This window comes from Eubalaena glacialis, chromosome 2 (genome assembly GCF_028564815.1).
Source record: "Eubalaena glacialis isolate mEubGla1 chromosome 2, mEubGla1.1.hap2.+ XY, whole genome shotgun sequence".
Lineage (NCBI taxonomy): Eukaryota > Metazoa > Chordata > Mammalia > Artiodactyla > Balaenidae > Eubalaena > Eubalaena glacialis.
In genome coordinates, this window is record NC_083717.1 from 993,827 (window position 1) to 1,016,081 (window position 22,255).

The 22,255-nt window shown below is 40.1% G+C and overlaps 2 protein-coding genes across 6 annotated transcripts in view; both read right to left on the reverse strand.

Annotated features, from left to right (window-relative positions):
• MPP7 (MAGUK p55 scaffold protein 7) overlaps nucleotides 1–22,255 on the reverse strand; it is a 252,180-nt gene that overhangs the window by 96,010 nt on the left and 133,915 nt on the right. For all 5 annotated transcript variants that reach the window (XM_061181523.1, XM_061181526.1, XM_061181525.1 and 2 more), the window contains 2 exons: nucleotides 11,829–11,906; nucleotides 9,428–9,508 (listed from right to left, as the gene is read on the reverse strand). In XM_061181523.1, coding sequence (XP_061037506.1) covers nucleotides 9,428–9,508; nucleotides 11,829–11,906 — 159 coding nt within the window. The remainder of the gene's footprint in view (nucleotides 1–9,427; nucleotides 9,509–11,828; nucleotides 11,907–22,255) is intronic.
• LOC133084774 (GPALPP motifs-containing protein 1) lies at nucleotides 17,155–18,799 on the reverse strand. Its single transcript, XM_061181522.1, has one exon. It carries the CDS (start codon nucleotides 18,782–18,784, stop codon nucleotides 17,738–17,740), a length of 1,047 nt encoding a protein of 348 aa, XP_061037505.1. The 5' UTR covers nucleotides 18,785–18,799; the 3' UTR covers nucleotides 17,155–17,737.

The following is a 22,255-nucleotide window of genomic DNA, read 5'->3' on the forward strand; positions in this document are numbered from 1 at the left end:
TTTCAGCACAGGAGAACCTCTCATGTCACGGTGCACGTTTCACAATATTACAAAACCACCACCTCGTTTACTTGATTAAAACCAGGGAAAAGGGACCATGTTCTCGGGGAGCCACAAGGCACAGAAGCGCCCTGGAGGTGCCGCACAGCCAGTGGGGCCCAGCCCCGCAGTCTGACCAGAGGCCTGGGACCCGCTGCCAGATGCTGACCTCTGCAGACACAGCGAGGGTTTCCGTGGACTTCAGGAGCGCGTGTCCCCAGCGCGGATAATACACTCTAACGATGATCAAGTGGGGGAGGCGAGCTCCTCCGAATCACGCGTGAGATCAGTTCCAGACTCAGTGGAACGGCCGTCCTCTCCGGGGCCTGGACTTCAGGTGACCGGCTGAACGGCGGAGGGTCTTCCTCTCTTGTCGGTGCAGTTTCTCAGCCCCCTGCTGCTTCTTCTGCTGTTCTGACTTCTTTAATGTAAATGTCAATTGTTTGCTGCCAACCGTGGTGTCCGATACACCCAATGTCCCATTTTTCTCTTCGAGTTTCAACTGGTCTTCAAGGGTTTTATTCATCATGATACCTTCTTTTGTGAAATGCCTGTTCAAGATCCTTGCACATTTTTCTATTCCATCTGTCTTTTTCTTCTTGATTTGTAAGAGTTCTTTATAACACACTGGATCCAAGCCTTTGTCGGTTACAGGTGCCACAAATGCATTCTCCCATTTGGTAGCTTGCCCTTTCACTTTCTTATTAGTGTTCTTTGATCAAAAAAGGATCCAAATTAATGAACCCAATAATATTTTTTTCCTTTATGGTTGGTGCTTTTTTTGGTATCCAACAAAAGTTTCAAAGGGAAAGAATGAACAGCATCATCAAGATGATAAAATATTATCTGAAGATATAATAGCTGCAAATTTTTGACAATTGATGAGAGACACAGTCTGAAGATTCAGGAACTCCAATGTATCCTTTAGGAAGCAGGAACAATAAAAATTAACCCACGCTTACATACATCATAGTGAAATGACAGAATGCCAGAGACAGAAAGTAGTTCTTAAAAATATCAGAGAGAAAAACACAGATCATCAGGAAGGAAAGAAAAAAAAGTGATTGAGAATTGACTGATCAAGCAGCAAGATAACTAGAAGAAAGTTAAAACACCTTGAAAGTGCTTAGAAAGAAAATAACAGTCAGCCCAGAATTGTGTATCCAGCAAAAGTACAGTTCAAGAATGAGGATGAGAACCAAGGTGAAGTTAACAGGGACCCACTGGAGAAAACTTAAAAAAAAAAAAAAAAAGGATAATGAAGCAATGGTTTTTGAAGACACTGGACATGAGACAAGGAAGGACAGTGGTCACTGAGAGACAGGAAACAACTGCGAACCCTAAGACTGCCCCAGCTTCCTGTCTAGAGCGAATTTCCCGCTATGTCAGGGGGAGAAGGAACCCAGGACAACAGAGCTGGGAACCCAGGGAGATCAAGGGGCTAACGTTCTCAGGGAAGGGATGAGAATGGAGAGAGCTGCACAGGCACAGAGCTCCTTGAGTCCTTAGCCAAGGCTCGCATACAGAACAACTGCCAGGAAGGATTAGAGCAGTAGTTCGGAACTGAGGGCAATTTTACTCCCCGGGAGCCATATGGCTGTCTGGGGACATTTTTGGTTTGTAACAATTCAAGGGATGCTACTGCTGTCTAGTGCACAGAGGCCAGAGATGCTCCGAGGCATCTGATACCATAGTGGACAATCCCCTCCCCACTGCCAAATAAGTATCCAGTCCTCAAATTTAAATGGTTCCAAGGTTGAGAAACCCTGCATTACAGGAAACAATCCCCAAGGCTTGCACAGGGCAGGAATAGCTCCTGTTCCCACCAGTTACAACGAAAAGCCTCACAATTCACAGGGCATTGAGGAGAGTTAACAGAGGGGTACTGTCTTAATAGCAGGAAATAATTAGCCCAAGATTAAATGCTGCTAGGATCTCACCTAACAAAGTTTAAAAGCAAGCGTCCAAATAACTTAACTGTGTGATTTAAACTCAAGAGTATTATCTATAAATATACAAAAATATCCAGCATCAAAAAAAGTAAAACTCACAATGACTGACAGTCAATCAAAAATTACTAGGCATGTAAAAAATCAGAAACTACTATGCACAGTGATGAAAAATATAAAGCTATAAAACTAAACCCTGAAAAATGAGATGACAGAATTATATAGAACCAAATCCTGAAATTACAGAAAGATCACAGAAAAGGAAATTAACAGTTACTACTAATTCCAAATGTTCAAAAAGCTAGAAGAAGAGCTGAACAGGAGACTTGGAATGTACAAAAAAGATTCAAACCAAGCTTCTACAGATAAAGGTGAAAATACATTTCATTCAGTACACTGAGTAAGATTAACACTTGTAGGCAAAGCAATAAAACTATTGAAACACATGAAACACAAAGAGAAAATATAATGAAAAATTATGAACAGACATTTATTGAGCTGTGGGACTTCAATGGTCTATTATAAGCACCCAACTGGCATCTCCAAAGACAGGAGAGGTGTTAAAAAAAATTTGAACAAATATGGCAGAAAATATTCCAAATTTGATGGAAACAAAAAAGCCCGTATGTTTAAGCAGCTCAATGTATCCAAGCACAATAAACAGAAAAGACATAACACCAAACTGCTTAAAACCAGTGAAAAGGGGACTGTCTTAAAATCAGCCAAAAAAAAAAAAAAAACCCACCACACTACATACAAAAGAAAAAAGATAAAAATGACTCCACACTTCCATTTAGAAACAATGTGAGCCACAAGACAATGGAGCAACATCTTTAAAATACTCAAAGAAAACTACTGTCAGCCTAAAATTCTATACCCAGCAAAAATACCTTTTAAAAAGAAGGAATACTGAAGACTTTTTAAAGACATACAAAAGCTGAAGGAATTCATCACCAGCAGACTTGCATTACCAAAAACGTTATAAGAAGTTCTTTCAGACCAGAGGAATGACTGCAGATGGGAACACAGACCTATAAAGAGGAACAAAGAGCACCAGAAATGGCCGTCATCTGTGTATCTAGGGTAACTATCTTGCACACGGTAAGAATAACAGGGAATGCTAATGAATATATTTCATAATAAAGTGAATATTATAGTTGATAGGCATTGTTAAAACACCAGCTATTATTTTCCCTCCTTAGCTCTGTACTTTCATATCTGGATTCCAAAAAAAATACTTTAATTTACAGATATCAAGTTCATTGTTTTTAACAGCTTTGCTTTATAAATAGTTTTGGTTAGCAACATTTTTATTTTGGACAACTAAAAGTAACTTTGTATTCCATTTTCCTGTTTTAACTGCAGCGACTTTATTCTTCACTATACAGACATTCTTTCAGGAGGCAGTACCTAAATGAAAATTGTGTTTCCATATGCCACCGATCACAGCTGATGGGTTTACCTGTCGCTTAGAGGAATCTGCAGGAAACTGAACACTGGGCTTTGTAACTCATCGGGCTCCCAAGCTCTCCCTGCCTTAGACCCCCTGGAGTCAATTCTATGCTCTAAATATCTGTCAGGTCCTTAGAATTAAGTGTCTGACTCATAAGGATGAGTAACACTGATTTATTCTTCCAGAAGGAAGCTTAACTTTGCCATTTATTATGCTTTAAAGAAGTCTCATCCATTCCGCATGCCCAGGCAGTGAGTAATTTCTGGTAAGTGAATGTTTTGGAAAGCTGAAAAATTACAACACATCTTTCTATTTTATTGCCTTTTAAAAATCTACCAAATTTTCCCTGACTTCCTAAATTATAATACCATGTTCTAGAGATGATGTCACCTCACTTTTATCAAAAATGAGCCACTGCAAGGAAGGATCCCAACCAGGACAGAATTCAACATCCTAGGTCCAAGGCCACAATACCATTAAACTGCACCCAAAACTCTCTTTGTATATACTAACAATCTTATAAGTACTGGTATTATCCTCATCTTACAGATGGAGAAACTGAGGATTAAGTAAAGTATTTAAGAGTCATAGTTTGTTCCTAGTACAGCTGAGCTTCAAGTTCAGTTGTCTTACTCCAAAGTCTATGCCGTTCAACACTAGAAAATTTAATCATTAAGTCCCTAGTTTCTGAGCCCTTGAGGGAGTGAAATGTTACCCTTTTGCAAATCCAAGGAAATAACCTGCTTCAATGACTTATTCTATACCGATGTGTAAGAAATTGCAAATCACTTCTGTGATCCACGCTGAAAATTTTAACATAATTCATAAAATATAGTCAGACAAATTCCCCATTGTCCTCAACTCAATACATCTTCATCTTACAACTGTTTATTTACCACATGCTTATTGTAGACCCGCTTGATGAACTCTTATTTTGATTTAAGCAGAAAATAAAGAGTAAAATGTGAAAAAAAAAAAATGAGCCACTGAATGACAACTCAGAGAGGATGATTTGCCTTTAATGTGGCAATGTGATGCCTAGGAGTGGTTTTTATTTATTGATGACTCTCTTTGCTTTCCCCGGAAACAAAGTCTCTGTAGAGACCAACGTCCCTTCTGCAGTGCCCCCTAAATGGCCCGTGCTCCTCCCCCACTGCAGCAAGCTTTAGAGTCTGTTACATCTACGCAGGCCTCTTGTGACTCTATCATTACCTTTTTCTCACCATGTGGTTTCTTTTATACTTTGTTATTTTTCCTGGACTGTAAGATTTGGACAATAAGACTGGATTTTGTAGACATTATTGAGTAATAATAATTATTTCTTTTGTATACGGCAACTGACCAATTCAAAGTTTTAAAGACTGGGTGTATTCCAATACAGTAAGTAGTGCATCCTATTACCCTACTTATAATGGGAAAAAATGTATATGTAATATTTCTGTATACAAAAAGGAATGAAAGGTAATGCAGCCAATTAAGAGTAGTTATCCCTAAAGATATATGAACACACAATTCACAGAAGAAATAAAAAGTCATTAAGCATATGAAACGATGCTCATCTTCACTAATAAAGCAACAAGGATAGGGACTTCTATTTTAAAATTTAGATTCAAAACACAGTTATGTATTATCCAAAATTCTTTTCTGTTTAATTTCAAAAGTTTTTATCAAGTCACTTTGTAAAAGGTAAAAATTAAAGTCAGAGTAATAAACTATCACATCTTATTAAAGACAATATCATAAATCGGTTATAAAGATAAGTTATGCCTTCCAACCTCATGTATGGATTGTTTTTTTTAACTTTTCATGTGTGTGTGTGTGTCCACCTGCCCCTGAGGCTGTAATGCTTTTTCTCTATCCCATGATTATGGTTCAATTTTTACACTTCCATCTTTAATCTACTTGGAATTCATTCTAGTAGAGGTCTTTCTTATTTTTCCCCAAATCATTAACCAGCTGTCCCAACACCTCATACTGAATTTACATCCAATCCCACCCATCCCCCACTTCCTTGTCTCCATCCTCACATCCTTTGTTAGGACCACAGTCACGCTGCACCCAAATTATTTCTACAGGCTCCCAGCTGGCCTTCCCACCCGGGGAACTGCTGTGCATACTACACACAGAGTGATGGCATCGCTTGCTTATTTAAATCCTTCCAGTGACTTTCTACTGCTCTCAGGATGGAATGCAAACCTTTTCATATGCTCGCAATTAGAGTGGCCATATAATTTATCATCTAAATAAGGAAACCACTGAAATTAAGAGGGAGGCTATTAATATTAACAACACTGGAGCTACAGGCGAACACCAGGCTGCCCTGGGTAAACCAGGAGGTCGGCCCCGACCCACAGCTCTACTGCCCAGCTCCCGCCCCTCCCTCTTTCACACGCTGTTGCTCAGCCACACGAAGTCTACTTTACGCCCTCAAATGTGACAAGTTATTTCCTTTGTAGGACTTCATGCCGGAAACCTTCATTTCTCACCTCGTCCCCCCGACTCATCCCTCACTCCTCTGCCCCTCCGGTCACCTCACACCAGCCTTCAGGCGTCACCTGGCCTAGACCATCTCCTCTGCAGTCCCCTTCAACCCGCCCGCACCCAGCCTCAGCGCCGGCTCCACTCCTATGTGTTCCACACTATTTCTGGGTGTTCCCTCTTTTTACCCACTATTTCTATCACCTTCATTAATCTTCATGTATCTTCATACATCTTCCACAAGTTCTAGCTATACGGACTCGCAGAGGAGGTGCTGAATTCATGTAGGAATGAATGAATGAAGATCCAACTCTGGTGACACGTACCAATTACCAAAGAAAGTTTTAATGTTTTTCAAAACGAGCTGTCTATAGAAAGCACGTATTATCATTTCATAGTTGGCTACACACTTGGTTGTATATACCTATGTGTGTTTTTAAAAAATCATTATTACTTTGGAGGTACATTTCAGGTTTCCTTTCAGTATTGTGAATTAAATATTTTAAATGGAAGAGCAATCTTCAAAAAGTAAATAATTAGTTCCCTTATCCACTAAAATTTAAAGGCAATATTCAAGTTAACCCCTTGGAATTACATTTTTCATATTTTAACTGTCAGTTCAACGAACAATTCATGTACACGTTATATTCTACTGTGCCTTGCTTCTGCTCTTAAAAAAAAGAAAAAAAAGCAAATATTTTCATTTATTCCCAAGACAAAAAGGAGTATTTGATCATATTCTGAAATAGCTTAAAACTTATTTGGGGACTGCACTTCTTAAAGTAATTACCTTCAAAAGTGAGATTCAAAGTGATGGTGGTTAACATAAATGATTTCAAGGACAGCAATGTTAAATGTTAGGTCAAATTGGGAAGAAAAGTATTTTCTTCCCAAGACTGGCGAACTAGAAATTGCCACTGTCGACTGTACCGTCGAGTGTCTGCAATGTCACCCACTTTCTACGCGTTATTTCCTGAACATACACCTTTCATGCTGACTTCTCACCATTCCTTAGTCACACTGCTACGTAAATGTGAAAACAGACAAAATCGTTCATCTGAGGTATTTTTGCCATAACAAAGTTTAAGTACTCAATTAAAAGCTGCATCCTATGGTGCTGCGGGATGCCATCGTAAAGAGAAGAAAACCCACATTTCTCTTCCTTCTAGAGGAGTTTTTCCTTCCTTGCTGTGTTTCTCTCCTGTGTGCTTCCTTTACTGCTCACACAAACAAAATTCTGATCACCAAACGCGTGAGGGGTTTTCTCAACACCAAGCAATTCTCTGTGACACCACCTGGGCGTCCTACAGTTCAACCCAATTCTGAGGTCATCCTCCCAGAGAGAGCGTCAGCTCCCACAGGTTGAGGGCTCAATCCTTTAAGACTGCCCCCCCCGCCCCCAGACACACTTCAGACACCAGTCACCACTCCAGGCTGCCACGTGTGCTTCTGACCAACCAGCTGCAGATGTGAGGTTCCAACAACCCCTTGCTTGGGTTCAATTAATTTGCTAGAGTAGCTCACAGGATTCAGGGAAACACTTACATGCACCAGTTTATTAAAGGGTATGATAAAGGACACAGATGAACAGTCAGATGAAGAGATACACAGGGTAAGGTCTGGAGGGTAGGAGCGTCTGTCCCCGTGGAGGTGGGTGATCACCCTCCTGGTACATGGATGTGTCCCCGAGCCTAGACGCTCTCTGAACGCCACACTTTGGGGATTTTAGGGAGGCTTCTTCACGTGGGCATAATCAATTCTTAACTCCATTTCCAGCCCCTCTCCCCTCTCTGGAGGATGGCGGCAGGGGTGGGGTGAGGCTGAAAATTCCAAGCTTCTAATCCTGGTGTGGTCTTGCTGGTGACCAGCCCCCAGCCAGGAGCCCACCCAGAGTCACCTCATTAGAACAAAAGATGCTCCCGGGGCTCTTACCACTTAAAAATTTACAAGGGCTGGAGGAGACCTGTGTCAGGGACAGGGTCAAAGACAAATAAATACAAGTACAACAGATGCTTCCAGTGTTCTTATCACTTAGGAAATTAACTAGGGTTTTATAAGCTTTGGGCCAGGAACCTGGGGCAGACACCAAAATGTACATACCTTCTCTTATCGCATAACCACCTAAGATCACACCCCCCTCTCCCGCCAAATACCAGTTTCCATCCAGTATAACCTCTTTATTATTAGCTATTCCATTTCAAACACTCTTGAACGGAATACCAAAATCAGATTTTTTGTTTCTGGGGGTCAGAAACATTCCTCTTTAATTTGTAAAATTCAAACCAAGATAACGCTTTCAAAAAGGAGCTTACCAAGCGCCTCATGGGTACTCTTGCCATGCTCTGATTAACATCAACTTCCCAAGTGCAGTATAAGGAAAGTGAAGAAATTTTCAGAGCATTCACGAATCTCCTCCAAGCTGCTCACTTTCTGTGCACTCCGTCTTCAGCATTAAGCGACCTTTCTGCACTACCCAGATCCTTATTCTTCTAGAACTAAAGTATCATCAATTTCCTCTGCGCCAGTCAATTCCTCTCATATTACTAATCATAGCTCATTTACCCTTTGCAGAAATACATTCATGTTCTTTATATTTACTTGCATGTTCTCTATCTTTTATTTAATACTTTTTTGAATATCAGTTTAAGACCATATATAGCACAGTTCCGAAGGAGATTTTTCAGAAAAGGTAGAAATAAATCATCAGTTTTTGCATCTAGATGGACATTTTCATTCAACAGTCTATATATGCTTAACAGAAATCATGATATAACTGATCATTTTGATTACATAATTACTGATCTACAGGTAATTCTGACTCCTGGACAGTATTTCACATACAAGTGTGGTAGTATCAAGTACAAAATGTATGGGTTATAGAATTTAATACATTAATGACCTCAGAATTAACAGGAAAATTTCCAAATCACATCGTTGACTAATCACACCTGGAGGAAAAATAAGTGATAAACTTGTAAGAAAAACAGAGACTCGAAATGGATCTGCCAATATTTTACTGGTATTTACACTGGAAAAATGCTTTGCTCTGTAAAATGGTACGATGCATTAAAACACAAATTGGCAGAAGAGGGGGCAGGAAATGGGGACAGGAAGAGGAATGCTGAGACAGTCCCATAGAAAAATAGATACTGTTGTCAAATACACTGGCACACCATTAACTAGCCAAGCAAAATGAACCTAAACAAAATCGCTAATAGGTTCTGTATCCTGTACTCTTAACTTCATTTAAAAGAAAAACGACCTTGAAGCTCCATTATATTTGCCAACTTAAATCCTGAGCTTCCCAATTTAAGTATTTTATAGATTGTCACAACATTATCATCAAAAGCTCAACTCTTTTTCCTTAATGGGACTTAGGCGATTAAAATACTGTGCACTATTTGAAAATACATTTATTTGAAAATTGATGCTCGAAACAAAATTCATCTGAAGTCCCAGAAAGTGGCCCTTTTCGGATATATTTATTACAGGTGTCACATGTCCTCACCTGCACATTGGGTTTTGACAGTAGTTTCAACAGCTCTCGGATCTCACTGTTCAATGGCTTGTTCTGAAGCTCCTCCGCCAGCTGCACGGGAGATCACAGTGACATGAAGAACAGTTAGTAAGACCAAGGGGAGCTCCACGTGTGACAACTGAGAATCTCTCTTGCTACTTTTTCAGTGATGAAGCGCAAGTCAGCAGGAAAGAAAGCAGACTATCAATCACTGTTCTTCTTTTGAGGCTCTTAGTAGCCCTGATTCCAGCCCACGCTCTCCACTGAGTACAACTCAAGAAATCATACCAGCTAGATCACTTTCTGATTTACTGCACAGGGGGCAAATCCCAGCACTTCACCTACGAAATGGTCTTCTGCATGCAGACAAAGGACCACTTGTAAAAAGGACTGGATCAAGCTTTGACATTGTAAAAACAAAAAAAGAAAAGAAACAGAAAAAAGAACTTCTGAATGAGGTGGTGAAATCCACAGGGTTTCTAAAAACCCACAGTAGCTTGCTGTTTAGAGCTGGGGTAAAAAGAACTAGAATACCTCTAAAAGAGCAAATGATCTGAAACTTTTATTATGTTTACCTACACAGTCTGTTAAATATAAAATAGGTTAATCATAAAATGACTTATAATAGGTTGACAACTATGCTGCTACCTCAGATGCTGACTGTTCTCTACCACCAGGATTATAGATTCCCATTGCCGGTTCCAGCTGAAGCCGAAGAAGAAAGGGGTGGAGCTTGGAACCTGCCCTGTGTTCTGCATTAAGAGGCCTCTATCAAAATCTCTACTCAATCTTAGGCTATAAGAAGGATCATATCATTTTCATAAGAAGAAAAGCAAGATTCAAATAGAAAAAAGGATTAGAATTATGGAAAAATGCAGCACGGAATGCAAAATACGTACATATACTTTCATTTAAAAACCCTTCTCAAAACACTGCATGAAAGTTCCATTTGTCCCTATAGTTTCTAACGAACTAAAAATAATTGCTCTTATCTCTGGAAAGGACTTTTCTCTAAACGAGGGGTGTAATATAAATTATACACAAAAAATAAAATCAGATAAAATTGACATATTCACTGATTACATTTCAAAAAGTGCTTTTCCTTTTTCAAGGTAACATTTTTTTACAGAATTTTTAACTTACAAAAAGACACAAAAGGCTCTCTGCACTCTTGAATCAAACATTTAAATACACTGCTCTGATGAATTACAAAATGCTAAGTTTATATTGACATAAAAATCTCTAATTAAAAAAAAATGCAATATTGTTGTAACATGACTGGGCCTTAATTACATTGGTTTATAAATAAATATTTCCCTAAACCCTCAACAATAAATGTTTTAAAACTGGTTTTCAAGGCTCTCTCAAGTGTCAAGTGTTTTGGTTCTGCAACACAGAGGTAAGCTTCTTCACAAAACATGTATATTGCAACACCCTTGTAATTTGTAATCTCTGTAGAAATGGAAGGAAAAAATGGGGACTAAACAGGTAACACACAACTTGGAGATTCATTACACATGCTTTATTTTCTAAACTAGAATACACGGTATTATCAAAGAAAATCAACCTTTGAAGATGGTCAATTTTTTTCATTATACTTACAGCCCTAATATCTTCCTAAACAGAACTACAGTTTGTTTTACTGTAATAACGTAAAAGATTAAAAAACAACAGATACGCCGTAGGATGTCACTAAAACCAGCCTCCACGCCACATGTATTTCTTGCCCAGCTTAGTGTCCCCTGTAGTTCATCCAGGTCTGTGCTCAGTTCATCTGAGTCCAGAAGTTAACAGTAAGAAACAGCAAGTTAGTTCCCTGACCCAGATTTAAAATAAAATTATAGCTACAGGAAATTAACTACTCCATCAATGCCAACTGCTGCTCAAATTTATTTTTCGGTTATGAAGGTAATTTGGAAAGGTCTAATATCCACAAATCACTACTATGCTTTACAATCCCTTTAAAAAACAACCCTGACTTTTTACGTATTTCGTCCGCCTCATTCCGCTAGCGTCTGTCAGTTTCAGGACTGCCAGCGATACAGCCGTCTTGTCTCTGTTTCTCCAAAGCTTTTCTCTTGCCTGTGACTTTCTCGGACTCTAAGAGCTGATAGCATCTCTCCCCACAGAGGCACAGTCTAAAATTTCTGTTTCGTAGTTACCAAGGCAGGACAAGAGGATCATCTCCATGCAAAATCTTTAGGACAGGAAAGTGAACGAAAATCAGCCTAGCGTCAGCGTAAACTCAGGGATGACAGGCCTTTTGGAGATATTTGCAACTTCTTTCAGTTTTCGCTCCTAGGAGCACACGCCTCTGTCTGCACTAGGGTGAGTCCTGCCCCCAAGGGGCCGCGGAGGACGAGTCCCCCTGAGCTCAGAAAGGCACACTTACATCACCAGCTAAGGCTGCCGCACCCTGGAGGACGGGCGTGGGATTCTGCTTCTCGTAGTAGTGAAGTATCTCGTGAATCTGGAAGAAAAGCAAACGAACATAAGCTCACCTGCTAGCAAGCAACCTGAGACATTCACATACTTGGATCATTTCAACAGCAACTGATCTACTGAACATTCTAAACATGCTTCTGTAAACCTACAGATGACAAATAGGCGTGCCTAATTCACCTATTACTGTGCTTCAGTGTTTGTAACATGAAGTCAAACTGGGCGGTGGGATCATCATTAAATAGAATCCACGCAAAAGCTAAACTTTGTTCCCCAAACAAACATTAGCTTTATAAAATCTTTAATTTCTAAAACGTAATTGCTTCAATACTTCGAGCAGCAGTTGTAGGTTACATACCTGCTAAAAACATAAATTATGATTAAAGCAAAGCAAGAAGCTGGCAGCCATGTTCTGACACCTTGGTGTGTAATAACCATCCAGAGCAAAGAACCAGGCGTCCTGCATACCGAGGGCCAGCGCTCCCGGAAGACCTCACGGAGCACACAGCTCCCTTCATTTCTTCTCTCTTTTTTTTTCTTCCAAATAGTCAGCTCCCCCCAACCCATTCAAATGTCTACAAAACAAAGGGATTGCTCATAACTAGAGACATCTCTCGTAACTATTCAGCTTCAGTTTTTCGTTTTGTAAAACCAGTAAAATTCTATTAATACAAGATAATTTTGTCCATTTCCCATCACCATGACCAAAGAAACACAAAGGCAAGAATGCATTTTAATGCATTAGAAGACTGAGTTCCTTTAAAAAACCTAGAATGATTGCTAAGAAATGAGGGGAGCTTTGACAAATTTGTAACTGTTGGCACCTAAGTTTAATCTATTTCAGCTCTTACACAGGGGCCCTTAAATTTTTTTTTTGAATTTTATATTTTTATACAGCAGGTTCTTATTAGTTATCTATTTTATACAAATTAGTATATATATACGTCAACACCAGTCTCCCAATTCATCACACTACCACCCCCCGCCCCTGCTTTCCCCCCTTGGGGACCATATGTTTGTTTTTTACATCTGTGTCTCTCTCTCTGCCTTGCAAACCGGTTCATCTGCACCATTTTTCTACATTCCACATATATGCATTAATATACGATATTTGTTTTTCTCTTTCTTACTTCACTCTGTATGACAGTCTCTAGGTCCATCCACGTCTCTACAAATGACCCAATATCATTTCTTTTTATGGCTGAGTAATATTCCATTGTATAGATGTGCCACATGTTCTTTTTTTTTTATTTTTTTAAATTTATTTTTGGCTGTGTTGGGTCTTCGTTTCTGTGCAAGGGCTTTCTCTAGTTGCAGCAAGCGGGGGCCACTCTTCATCGTGGTGCACGGGCCTCTCACTATCGCGGCCTTTCTTGTTGCGGAGCACAGGCTCCAGACGCGCAGGCTCAGTAGTTGTGGCGCACGGGCTCAGTTGCTCCGTGGCATATGGGATCTTCCCAGACCATGGCTCGAACCCATGTCCCCTGAATTGGCAGGCAGATTCTCAACCACTGTGCCACCAGGGAAGCCCTGTGCCACATGTTCTTTATCCATTCGTCTGTCGATGGGCATGTAGGTTGCTTCCACGACCTGGCTGTTGTAAATAGTGCTGCAATGAACATGTGGGTGCATGTGTCTTTTTGAATTGTGGTTTTCTCTGGGTATATGCCCAGTAGTGGGATTGCTGGATCATATGGTAGTTCTATTTTTAGTTTTTTAAGGAACCTCCATACTCTTCTCCATAGTGGCTGTATCAATTTACATTCCCACCAACAGTGCAAGAGGGCTCCCTTTTCTCCACACCCTCTCCAGCATTTATTGTTTGTAGATTTTCTGATGATGCCCATTCTAACAGGTGTGAGGTGATACCTCATTGTAGTTTTGATTTGCATTTCTCTAAAGATTAGTGATGTTGACCAGCTTTTCAGATGTCTCTTGGCCATCTGTATGTCTTCTTTGGCGATTTGGAGATTAATCCTTTGTCCGTTGATTCGTTTGCAAATATTTTCTCCCATTCTGAGAGCTGTCTTTTTGTCTTGTTTATAGTTTCCTTTGCTGTGCAAAAGCTTTTAAGTTTAATTAGGTCCCATTTGTTTATTTTTGTTTTTATTTCCATTACTCTAGGAGGGGGGTTAAAAAAGATCTTGCTGTGATTTATGTCAAAGAGTGTTCTTCCTATGTTTTCCTCTAACAGTTTTATAGTGTCCAGTCTTACATTTAGGTCTTTAATCCATTTTGAGTTTATTTTTGTGTATGGTGTTAGGTAGTGTTCTAATTTCATTTTTTACATGTAGCTGTCCAGTTTTCCCAGAACCACTTATTGAAGAGGCTGTCTTTTCTCCATCGTATAGTCTTGCCTCCTTTATCAAAAATAAGGTGACCATAGGTGCGTGGGTTTATCTCCGGGCTCTCAATCTTGTTCCATTGATCTATATTTCTGTTTTTGTGCCAGTACCATATTGTCTTGATTACTGTAGATTTGTAGTATAGTCTGAAGTCAGGGAGTCTGATTCCCTGCATCTACTGAAATGATTATATCATTTTTAGTCTTCAATTTGTTAATATGTTGTATCACATTGATTGATTTGCGTATATTGAAGAATCCTTGCATCCCTGGGATAAATTCCACTTGATTGTGTATGATGCTTTTAATGTGTTGTGGGATTCTGTTCATCAGTATTTTGTTGAGGATTTTTGCATCTATATTCATCAGTGATAATGGTCTGTAATTTTCTTTTTTTGTAGTATTTTTGTCTGGTTTTGGTATCAGGGTGATGGTGGCCTCATAGAATGAATTTGGGAGTGTTCCTTCCTCTGCAATTTTTTGGAAGAGTTTGAGAAGGATGGGTGTTAGCTCTTCTAATATATGCTGTCTTGTGGACAGCATATATATGGGTCTTGCTTTTGTATCCATTCAGCGAGCCTGTGTCTTTTGGTTGGAGCATTTAATCCATTCACATTTAAGGTAATTATTAATATGTATGTTCCTATTACCATTTTCTTAATTGTTTTGGGTTTGTTTTTGCAGGTCCTTTTCTTCTCTTGTGTTTCCCACTTCAAGAAGTTCCTTTAGCATTTCTTTAGAGCTGGTTTGGTGGTGCTGAATTCTCTTAGCTTTTACTTGTCTGTAAAGCTTTTGATTTCTCTATTGAATCTGAATGAGATCCTTGCTGGGTAGAGTAATCTTGGTTGTAGGTTCTTCCCTTTCATCACTTTAAATATATCCTGCCACTCCCTTCTGGCTTGTAGAGTTTCTGCTGACAAATCAGCTGTTAACCTTATGGGAGTTGCCTTGTATGTTGTTTGTCATTTTTCCCTTATTGCTTTTAATAATTTTTCTTTGTCTTTAATTTTTGTCAATTTGATTACTATGTGTCTCAGCGTGTTTCTCCTTGGGTTTATCCTGCCTGGGACTCTCTGCACTTCCTGGACTTGGGTGGCTATTTCCTTTCCCATGTTAGGGAACTTTTCGACTATAATCTCTTCAAATATTTTCTCGGGTCCTTTCTCTCTCGCTTCTCTTTCTGGGACCCCTATAATAAGAATGTTGGTGCATTTAATGTTGTCCCAGAGGTCTCTTAGGTTGTCTGCATTTCCTTCCATTCTTTTTTCTTTATTCTGTTCCATGGCAGTGAATTCCACCATTCTGTCTTCCTGGTCACTTATCCGTTTTTCTGCCTCAGTTATTCTGCTATTGATTCCTTCTAATGTATTTTTCATTTCAGATATTGTATTATTCATCTCTGCTTGTTTTTTCTTTAATTCTTCTAGCTGTTTGTTCCTTAATTCTTCTAGGTCTTTGTTAAACATTTCTTGCATCTTCTCGATCTTTGCCTCCATTCTGTTTCCGAGGTCCTGGCTCATCTTCACTATCATTATTCTGAATTCATTTTCTGGAAGGTTGCCTATCTCCACTTCATTTAGTTGTTTCTCTGGGGTTTTATCTTGTTCCTTCATCTGGTACTTAGTCCTTTGTCTTTTCATTTTGTCTATCTTTCTGTGAATATGTTTTTCGTTCCACAGGCTGCAGGACTGTAGTTCTTCTTGCTTCTGCTGTCTGCCCTCTGGTGGATGAGGCTATCTAAGAGGCTTGTGCAGGTTTCCTGATGGGAGGGACTGGTGGTGGGTAGAGCTGGGTGTTGCTCTGGTGGGCAGAGCTCAGTAAAACTTTAATCCACTTGTCTGCTGATGGGTGGGGCTCGGTTCCCTCCCTGTTGGTTGTTTGGCCTGAGGTGACCCAGCACTGGAGCCTACCTGGCTCTTTGGTGCAGCTAATGGTGGACACTGGGAGGTCCCACTCCACGGAGTACTTCCCAGAACTTCTGCTGCCAGTGTCCTTGTCCTCACGGTGAGCCACAGCCACCTCCCGCCTCTGCAGGAGACCCTCCGACACTAGCAGGTAGGTCTGGTTCAGTCTCCCCTGGGGTCACTGCTCCTTCCCCTGGGTCCCAATGTGCACGCTACTTTGTGTGTGCCCTCCAAGAGTGGAGTCTCTGTTTCCCCCAGTCCTGTTGAAGTCCTGCAATCAAATCCCGCTAGACTTCAAAGTCTGATTCTCTAGGAATTCCTCCTCCCATTGCCGGACCCCCAGGTTGGGAAGCCTGACGTGGGGCTCAGAACCTTCACTCCAGTGGGTGCACTTCTTTTTTTTTTTTTTTTTTTTTTTTTTTTTTTTTTTTTAATCTTTATTGGAGTATAATTGCTTTACAATGGTGTGTTAGTTTCTGCTTTATAACAAAGTGAATCAGCTATACATATACGTATATCCCCTTATCTCCTCCCTCTTGTGTCTCCCTCCCACCCTGCCTATCCCACCCCTCTAGGTGGTCACAAAGCACTGAGCTGATCTCCCCGTGCTATGCAGCTGCTTCCCACTAGCTATCTATTTTACATTTGGTAGTGTATATATGTCAATGCTACTCTCTCACTTCGTCCCAGCTTACATCAGGGTGGTTTTGATTACAGTTTCCATTTCCATTTTTGTATTCAGGGATTATGAGTTTGATTTTTTTTAAAAGTTACTTATGATTGATATAAAAAATCTGTCCCCAATAAATTAGCTAAAGCATGTTAAATATAAATGAATCAAGTCAGATCATCCCAAAGCAGGTTAAAGACTTAGAAAGCTTTGGTGGAGATCACAGAGACCAGGTCTCAGACTTCACACTGGTAACGGTTAATGGTGTTCTCTTGTCCCTCAGATTGCCTTCCCTAGAAATACTTACTGAAGTTGGAAAAATCAAAATAGTTTTTCCTTAGTACATGAAATAATGCAGAGGTCCCTCTTTCTGACTTAGAAACAAACAAACCAAAAAATCCAAACCACAAATAAAAAGCCCTGATTGCCACAACAAGCAAATTGATAACAAAATGGACAAAACCTCCATACCCTCTATTTTCAAGTAAATGTTGTGTATTTACTGGCTGCAGTTTAGAGGGAAACCCAAACAATTTCAAATTCATGGATTCACTGTGAGGACCCGACACACTCACTCAGGGCAAGTTCATAATATCTGATGAGGGGGTCTGAGCTGTGGGAGAGACTCAGTGGATGGTCCTGACCAGATCTTAACAGGGCACTTGTGAGACAGCACAAAAATTAGGGAGTGGCGGGGAGGGGGGAATCCTCAAAAAAATTATTTGAAGAAAAGCCCACATTTCCTCAGAAGCCAGACACATAAAATTCTACTCTATGTAAGACACAGTGATTTCATGTTTCCACGTGACTTTAAAGGACGCATGGTTTGTAAGACTAAAGTAATCCTCTAATCTTAAGAAACTCAAAATAAAGGAAGAAAGATGGACAGACAGAAAAAAAGAGTATTCTTCAACTCTTCTTCATTGCACAGGGAAATCCCCTTATAAAAACATATTGCCTTTGCCATGTGAAAACCTGGTGTTTAGTTCCCTAGATTTCTTTATCAGGGCTTTTTTCTGAGCTTCATCAAACCGATGAACTTTGAGATCCGTATCACGGTTAAATGGTATTCTTTCTTGGGGCTTATTTTTATCTTCAGCAGCCTTATTCTTCAGTTTTTTCTGATGAATGTCCATAAGAGATTCTGACCTTTTTGATTCATTGTATGCGGATACCTGCTCGGCCAATCTCTTTTCCATTCCTGTCAATATATGTTCTTCATCCTTCTTACTGAATGACTTTCTTGCTTCTGGTGTCTCCTTAGCTTTCCTTTCCCTGTCAGCTGGCATATCTGTCCAGACTGATCGATCTCCAGATTTGTCAGCAGCTCTTCTCTTGAAAGTTCTGGGCCCAAGACCAAAGTCTTTCAGCTCCGGAGGAAGCTCAGTCATCCAAGACTCTCTTGTAATTGGTTTAGATGAATCATCATCTCCTTTAGTCAGTTTTTCTTTCATTCTCTGGGCCCTTTTTTCAAACTCTGTCGTTACACTAGAGTTAACTGGTCCTTTGGCAGGCATCGGCCCAATAATGTCCTCCTCTTCACTGCTACCTGTTTCCTTCTCAGAGTTGAAATACGATGATACTTGTCTTGGATCATCTCTGCCTTTGTCACTTTTCTGTGCAGATTTAAGAAAACCAGGTGGTAATGCAGGACCTATTATAGGCCTTGGAGGAGAATCATCCTGCTTTTTAAATCCAGGAGGAAGGGCTGGTCCAAAAAACCCTTCATCATCATCATCATCGTCATCCTGATTTCTCCTCTGTTTTCTTGCAGTTGGACCAGTGTCATCTTCTTCAGATTCTTGATTTCCTTCTTCAGACAAAGAACTACTGTCCTCGTCGCTGTCTGATGACTTTGAACTACTGCTTTTGTAATTAGGGGGCAGAGCTGGTCCTGCAACGGGGCTGGGGTCCCGCTCCTCGTCCTCCGCTGACCCGCTGGCCTTGAAGCCGGGCGGCAGTGCCGGCCCGATAAGATCCCTCGCCATACGCGGTGGCGGACACTGGTCAGTGGGTGCACTTCTGTGGTATAAGTGTTCTCCAGTCTGTGAGTCACCCACCCAGCAGTTATGGGATTTGATTTTACTGTGATTGCACCCCTTCTACCATCTCATTGTGGCTTCGCCTTTGTCTTTGGATGTGGGGATCTTTTCTGGTGAGTTCCAGTGTCTTCCTCTCGATGACTGTTCAGCAGGTAGTTGTGATTCTGGTGTTCTCGCAAGAGGGAGTGAGAGCACGTCCTTCTACTCCGCCACCTTGAACCAATCTCGGTGCCCTTAAATTTTTATGCTTGAAAACTTACTTTAGCCTCTTCTTATTTCCAGTTGAGGAGATTGCCCCCCACTATATATGAAAAACAGTTGTACCTCATGGTTTCCTGTTTTTAATAGGTATCAAGTAAAATACTCTTTTAATTATGCTCAAAGCTAACCAAACTCTCTTGTAAAAAGTCTGGAAGATAGATTTTATTTTGATTAGGCAGATGCTATTGCTAAGAGAGGATTCTATTACCTTTTTGGCAACCTGGTACCTAACGCAAAGCATCAGGGAAAGAGTTTTGACACTTATGATATTACCAGAATGATCAGGGCAACATTTTTACTTAATATCTTGGAAGCTTTCAACATTTATCATATTATGGAAATAAACAATTTTTACGGAATACAAGCCATGAAACAAGTAACAGTTGATTTGAAGAAACTAACAAAATATAATCTAAAATGAAACCAACTGTCCTAAAAGCTAAACTAATTTTGCTTAAATAATTATCAAGAATTAGGTCACCTGAACATATACTATCCTAGAATACTAAACTTACCCGCTCATAAAACTTATCTAACTTTATTGCAACTACCTGTTTAAGTGTCTGCCTTCCTGCAACAATAAGCTCTGAAGCTCATGTGCCTGTACTACCTCTGCCTAGTTATCAGGACTCTTAATAACATGGTCTTCAATGAGTTTAGTATTTTAATTCCGTGACCCTCACAAGAACACTAAAAGGTAGATAGCACTGTCGTTGCCCCAGTTTTACAGATAAACAGATACACAGTTAAATAACTGGCTATGGTCCCACAAATGGCAGAGCAGGGATTTAAAACTCAGGCCATCTGGCTTAGCTTCAGGGCACTTAATCACCCCACTGGCCTCTCAGATCTCGTCTGTGTTCTCCACTGACCTCATTCACTGCTGAATGAATATGACAGAAAGGAGGCTGGATAGAGAGGTGACAAATCACAACGGCTGTTGCCAATGACAACAGGATGATTGACGGTTCCCGTCCACCCCTCCCCCTTGCTTTTTCCCTTCCTATGGTTTCTAATTTTTCTAGATTTACCAAACTACTATAATTATAACCTAAAACTACATGCCCCAAATAAATACGTTACTTCTCCACTTAATTTGCTTCTTCTGAGTGTCTTTTAAAAACAGCTTCCTCGGGGGCTTCCCTGGTGGCGCAGTGGTTGAGAATCTGCCTGCCAATGCAGGGGACACGGGTTCGAGCCCTGGTCTGGGAAGATCCCACATGCCGCGGAGCAACTGGGCCCGTGAGCCACAACTACTGAGCCTGCGCGTCTGGAGCCTGTGCTCCGCAACAAGAGAGGCCGCGACAGTGAGAGGCCCGCGCAACGCGATGAAGAGTGGCCCCCACTTGCCGCAACTAGAGAGAGCCCTCGCACAGAAACGAAGACCCAACACAGCCAAAAATATAAATAAATAAATAAATAAATTTATATAAAAAAAAAAAAAAACAGCTTCCTCTTTCTCCATCATCCTTCCAAGACCCTCACTCAAGGATACAAGAGCCCACCCTCCCCTGCCCATCCCTGGACTTTGTACTAAATCAAGAATATTTTAAATGTTCTCCTAGAGTTTCCAGATGCTGGCAACCCTTTGTCCAGATGTGTTTTACTTCAGTACATACTTTTAAAATTTAAGTTGGTTAGCAAAGTAAAAAATTACTCTAAATAATTTTGAACTGTTCACCGTTTCCAAACACCTTGAAATTCTGCTTTTTACTAGTGTTTATAATACTAGGAACAAAAATGTAAAACCAAACGGATGTAAACACTCTAACATAAAGACAGGTAACATGTACAGCCGTGACCCCAAGGGTGCCCAAGAGCACGCTGAGATGCTGGACCCATCCTCTGCTCGTTCGCTATGCTGAGTCACCAGCTGCGTGGCTCCTGGACCGAGCGCTTGGACCGTGGCTAGTGGGCCTGAGGAACTGAATTTTTAATTTTAATTAATTTACATTTAAACATCCGTGTGTGGCTAGTGCCTTCTCTATTGGATGACATGGCATCACTTCATGTTATCCACTATGTAATTTCCCTTTACACCCCAGAAAAGTTCACTCTGATACACAGTTCGGCAAGTTTCCCTGAGGGGTAACATTCTGGAATCCAATAGACAAATATATAACCAAAGTCGTGGCTTTAGCAATAAGGCAAACAGCATCCCTTACTAAATATTATGGATCGCCAAATGTGCAAAACCTCATTTATTTTAAATAAACATTTCCCTTTGCAGATTCGACCGCATAATAAAAGTGTACTTCATTTTTCTCCCTTGAAGAACAAGGAGAGAGCAAAACTGGAAGGAACTGAGGAGAGAAAGGACCTAGGGGTAAAAAAAAAAAAAAAAAAAAAAGAGTCTGGGGAGAAGGGGAGACTCTGGTTACATTAATTTCATATGATAGAAAAATATGCAATTATTCAAAAATAAGATCCTAAAAAAGAATGGCATGTGCTAAATGTTTAAAATACACTATTAAGAAAAAAAGGACAACTCAAAATGTATACACGTTTATGCTCTATTAAATAGTGTCCATAAGGGTTTGTTTTCTGTAATTACATTTCTAATCAGAAGAAGTCAGTTAAAATAAAAATCATTTGTATATGTAACCAAGGCTTATAGGAAAGCTATAGGTACCTTCATTTACATTCACATCTTGAAAATAAATGTTCAATTTCTGTAAGGAAATCTGGTGCCAGTAATCTAATTTTGGTACACGTACAGTAGAAACTGCCTTAAATGAAGCTTCAATAACAAAAGTATAAATAAAGCTTGACCAATCTCAATGCAATCATTTGTTTTAAACCTCTCAATGATGTGTAGAGGTAAACTGAAAACCACAATCAAGGTTACCTGAATGATATTAAATAAACCAAAGCTGTAAAATCCTTTTGCCTTCTATTATGAGTATTAAAAAGCACGGTGGTTTGAATCTCTGCTGTGTTAATCATAGTACCCAATCCAGAAATGGCACATGTGTGCACACAGACACTACACACACACACACACCCTGCTATCTCCCTCCTTTATTTAAAAACATGGAGAGGAGGGAATTCGGTATTAAAAGAAGATCCATGCATCACAATGACAACCTAGAAGAGCTGAAAATTACACACTATATTGTGTAAAGATTAAAAAAGTGAAAGTATTCTAACGGCTGG